Source organism: Poromitra crassiceps, assembly GCF_964638095.1.
Source record: "Poromitra crassiceps genome assembly, chromosome: 11".
NCBI classification, from domain to species: Eukaryota; Metazoa; Chordata; class Actinopteri; order Beryciformes; family Melamphaidae; genus Poromitra; species Poromitra crassiceps.
Window position 1 is genome coordinate 36,672,510 of NC_139643.1, and position 5,000 is coordinate 36,677,509.

The 5,000-nt window shown below is 46.0% G+C and overlaps 1 protein-coding gene across 1 annotated transcript in view; it reads left to right on the forward strand.

Annotated features, from left to right (window-relative positions):
* Positions 1–4,662, forward strand: part of LOC310784998 (zinc finger protein 385D-like) — a gene marked incomplete at both ends in the record, with an annotated part of 21,792 nt that extends 17,130 nt beyond the window's left edge. Inside the window, 4 exons of the mRNA XM_083646004.1 lie at positions 407–649; positions 800–981; positions 3,648–3,749; positions 4,417–4,662. Coding sequence (XP_083502130.1) covers positions 407–649; positions 800–981; positions 3,648–3,749; positions 4,417–4,662 — 773 coding nt within the window. The remainder of the gene's footprint in view (positions 1–406; positions 650–799; positions 982–3,647; positions 3,750–4,416) is intronic.
* Between the last annotated feature and the right edge of the window lie 338 nt (positions 4,663–5,000).

Consider the following 5,000-nt stretch of genomic DNA (forward strand, 5'->3'; position numbering starts at 1 on the left):
TGGAGAGGTTGATAGAGCTCATAATCATCCGTTACAGTAGCCTGGTGTGCTTCTATCTCTCCCGCTAATGGAATTGGTGTTTTGTGGTGTGAGCCTTAAGAGTTCAGGAAATTGATAAAAGTGGAAAATTCTTAAGTTTGTCTCCTTATCACCCCCCTCTCTCTCTCTCTCTCTCTCTCGCTCTCTCTCATGAACACACACACACACACACACACACACACACACACACACACACACACACACACACACACCACCATATGCACTCTCTCCTTCTCCTCCTCTCACCATCTCTCTCTCCTCTCACACACACTACACACTTTATCGACAATATCTTTATAGATGTTGTACCATACACGTTATCCTGTTAGCCTGCTAACTTTTCTATTTTATTCTGGTCTCAATGCAGATCCTCCAGCAACAACACCGACCCCTGCCTCAGAGGGGCTACCATCGAGCAGCGGCCCCGCTGACCTCTCCCTGTCAGCTTGCCCGAGGACAGAGCAAGAGACGCAGAGAGGTGGAGAGGTGGAGGTGAAGGTGGAGGAAGAGGTGGTGGAGACGGAACAAGAGAAAGCCATGCGGCTCCTCTACTGCTCCCTCTGCAAGGTGGCTGTCAACTCTGCCTCCCAGCTGGAGGCCCACAACAGCGGTGAGGAGCGCTCTCGCTGGATGTGCGTGTGCGTGTCTGTGTGCACGCACCCGGAATTAAATCCTAGTTTGATGTAATCTCTGCTTTTGTTCCGTTTGATGTCGGTCTGGGTTTTAGCTAATCCCTGATATGACTTGTGTACGTGCTCAGGCACCAAGCACAAGACCATGCTGGAGGCTCGGAGCGGGGATGGAGCCATCAAGTCCTTCCCCAGGTCGGGGGTCAAAGTCAAGTCGGCCACGCCGTCCGAGTCGTCGACTGGACTCCAGAACAAAACGTTCCACTGCAAGATCTGCGATGTGCATGTCAACTCCGAGACCCAGCTCAAGCAGGTTCGTTGTTGAGAATGTCCAGTGAAAAATAGGCATGCACTGATTAATCAGCCTACTACTGGTGAAAATTCACACAATCAGTCATCGGACGATGGTTTCCAAATGACCAGGTGTTCCTCCCGGATTGTTAGGATGAGGCAGCACAGTTAAATAATTCAACACCGCAAATGTGATTGTCTCACACCTCAGAGGCAATCGCACTGCCATTCAATGGCATTTTTAGAAACGATCGAAAATTGAGACATCCAGACGTCATCTTTTAGAGCCAGTTAATAAATACTTTACACTGTCGCAATGAACGTGAGGTTGGAACCTGAGGTACCAAAAACAACGCGCACGAGCAATGCTTGAGACACAGCTGGAAATGTCTGGTTCCTATATAGATTTTACTGTTTGGCTGGATTTTGCAGTTGAACTATGGGCTCATTTTCTAAATAGGCCGGTCTGTCTTTGTTATTGTCGGCAGTTTGTAAAGTTGTAGAGAGCACTGTTTGAGATGTGAATGAGATGTGGGGGTTTCTACTTTGCCCTCTGCCTCTGTCTCCAGCTCTGCGCCTCGGGCAAGCTGACAGCGAGGGGACAGAACTAGGAGCGCATCCGTACAGCAACTGTGAGGAATATCTCACAGAAGCGCCCATTCCTAGACAGCAGAGCCTACTTATGTACTGGAGCAGTAATCACAGCTGATTCCCTGCATCGGCACAACAATTCATACAATCCGCTGCATATCTCAGAAGACATCACGACTGCGCTCTTAATTGTGTTGTTTGCATGTTCTGGATCCAGGACTGTCTTCCCTATAGTCTACTGCACTAAAAGTAACGCTTAATTGGCAAAAGCACAAACTGAGTCTTCCTGATGTTCTACGGACTGTAAAATAATGTGTATCTGATATATTCTCATTTAATTTATTTGTATTTTTGGTTCAGGTACTTTGATTCAGGTAAAAAAAAATTGTTATCTCAAGTTTCATAGCATATAGGCAGGCTTCACGGCCATAAAAGGTCAGGCATTTGCTGTACTTGGAGCAATATTTTTTGAACAATAATAATAAGTATGAGCCAACAACACGTTTCATATCGGTGTCTCCCTACTGAAATACAAAATTCAAAGAGGTTAGTTATTGAAAATCCACTCAAAAACAAACGTCTGGTTGTTAAAAATGAAAAACACAGCTTCGATTTATACTGTAAGCTTAAGACACATTTCAAAGAGAATAGTTGCTATAATTGTCAACACTTAACCAGTTGGGGAGAGCTTTGAGGATGTGTGGCACAAACAGTGGGCTAATATGCGTTACTCGTTATTTCCTCTCCTGCATGCGAAGCTATGAAAAGGTTAGCTGTCATGCAGTCCGATGATTTCACTAAATCTTCTTACACACAGCCGACTTCTGAATAGGGCTACCGTCGCCTCAAAGACATCAACAGAGACATCACACTTTATTCATTTATTCATCACCCACTACAGACGGGCAATTCCAGGACCATGCATATTTTATAGCATGTCTCATGTGACCACCTCACACCTCACACCTGTCACGGCAGGTGAGTTAAACCCCACAGATCAAGATAATGAGAGCACAAAGATACTAAACCTGGCCTAATTCCGCTAGCATCTGAGCATGTTGTTAGCATCGCCGTGCGTGATGTGCATGCAATGCGCTGGTCCTCGTAACCAGGGCTGTTTAAAAGTTAACTTTGGCCAGGTGCTCATGAATATTCAGTTTGCCGCTGCACTAGGCATGGCCATCTGTTGAGGCTTGTCAATCAGAATCAAAAAGATTTTCAAATCCGCCCGCCCCCATGAATATTTTCCGAAGCTCGTGGACAGAGCCGACGGAATATTCAGCATTCCATTAGAGTTGTCAAGTTGTTGATTAGGTTTCCTTTCATTTTCCTCCTCAATGGATTTGTCTTTGTTTGACTGCTCTGGCCAGGCCCGGTTTTACAGGGGTGCAAAAGCACGCATTGCACCCTTATTTTAATTGTCTGCATGCTCAGTTGAAAAGAGTTGTAAAAGAAAAAAACATTAATTAATAAATGCTGCAGCTGCACACTTACTGTTTAAACTTGAATTATAATTGTTGATTTTCTTTGATCTTTGATGTGAATGTATGGCTTTTTGGCACCTATAGACGGTTTTCACCAGAGCGCAACCCCACAGCACTTCCTTTTTCTCAGCATTCGGCAAACTGCAGAAATATTCACTCGACATCGTTACTTTTGTTTTCGCTGCTCAGCTGTATAGACGGTTTTCACGGAATGGTCAGTCCTGCACTTGAATGTTTTTTTTTCTTTTATGTCCATAGCAAACACTGCAACAGGAAGTGAGCGGGGGTTCAATTTACAATGTTTTTGTTGTCAAGTTAAAACCGTCTATATGTAACCTTTTAAGGTTGAGATAATTGTATTATCATTATATGGTCCAAATATTTCAGTAACGCACTCGAAACACTTGAAATATTCTTGACTGGTATCATTCTACTTGAAATGATGGTAAAATGCATTATTTTTAGTAAAATAACATGTCAAATTTTTCGGGCGGCCCTTGCATGTGCACCCCTTCCTATCTAGGATGCATCCCTAGTCATCTTGTTCTGGAACCGGCCCTGCCTCTGGCCTGTCTGTCTTTGTGTTTATGTGCCTGTCTCTCCACCTCTCCAGCACATCAGCAGCAGGAGACACAAGGACAGAGCAGCAGGCAAACCAGCCAAGCCGAAGTTCAGCCCCTACACTCCCACCCAGCGTCTGCACACGTTCCAAGCAGTGAGTGCTCTGCTATCGTTTGATTTACGCTCGCCCCTCGTCATGTTTGCGTGCACAGATTGAGTCCCGAGGGCCTCCTCCGGGCATCTTGCCTCGTTGCATCTATTGTGAAATTCACCAGAGAGAGGAGGCTTGAAGGATCGTCCGACCTCAAAGGGAGACGACGTGAGCAAACTGAGAGCCAGTCTTGATAAGATGTTAATGTTTTAGACCAGGCTGTTATGTGGTTTTAGCTCTTGCTGGTACATGGTGAAAGCCCCAAACCTTCAAAATAAAAGCCCAAAACAGACACAGACTTTAAAAATAAAATCCCCAAACACACACAGACCTTAAACACACAACACAACACCAGGCCGGAGTCATCACCAAACCTCAGCCAAATTATCTGCCAGATCTGCCAGATCATTTGACTAATTATAACTAAATAACATGAAGCTTGATAAACTTGTCATTTTGTTCTGTTTCCCCTGCTGTATCCCTCTCTGCTTTCCTACTGACTCACTAAAGAAAGAAATCAAAGGCAAGAGACCTGCATTCTGTCTACTATGCTCACTCTGTGTGTGTGTGTGTGTGTGTGTGTGTGTGTGTGTGTGTGTGTGTGTGTGTGTGTGTGTGTGTGTGTGTGTGTGTGTGTGCGTGTGCGTGTGTGTGCGTGTTTTCTCCTCAGGTGCAGCTGTCTCTGAGGAAGGAGCAGGACTTGACCAAGCCTCTGGCCTCTTGCCTCCTGCAGCGACAACTGTCTGTCGCTGCCGCCGCCGCCATGGCCACCCTGTCCCCTTTCCCCCTGCGGGCTGCCTCCAACTCCAGCCCCGCCCTGTTCCAGAGCCAGCCCCTCCCCCAGGCCCTGCTGGCTCCGCCCCTCGGACCCATCTGCTCCTCCACACACACACCTGTCCTGTTCTCTCCCTACTGACCCGGGCCTATTCCAGCAGCAATGAACTACGGCTAAGACAGACCTGAACCAGATGTGATTACTGTATGAGAGAGCGCTGACTCTGTTGGGTCTCATGGAGCAGGACCCAAGAAAGGATCATTTGGATCACAATGAAAGATGTACAGTATAGCGAGCCCTTTCGGTCGAGCCCTATGCCAACCAGCCGCGGAAAAAATATGAATGCTGGTGAATGGTGTCAATTTAAAATATAACTTTTCAAGTCAAGAAAGTCACAGTTTGTCACAAAACTGTTGCACTATAAGTTATAAATCAGAGACTAGACTACACACAACACATTGACAAAATTTACATGTGGA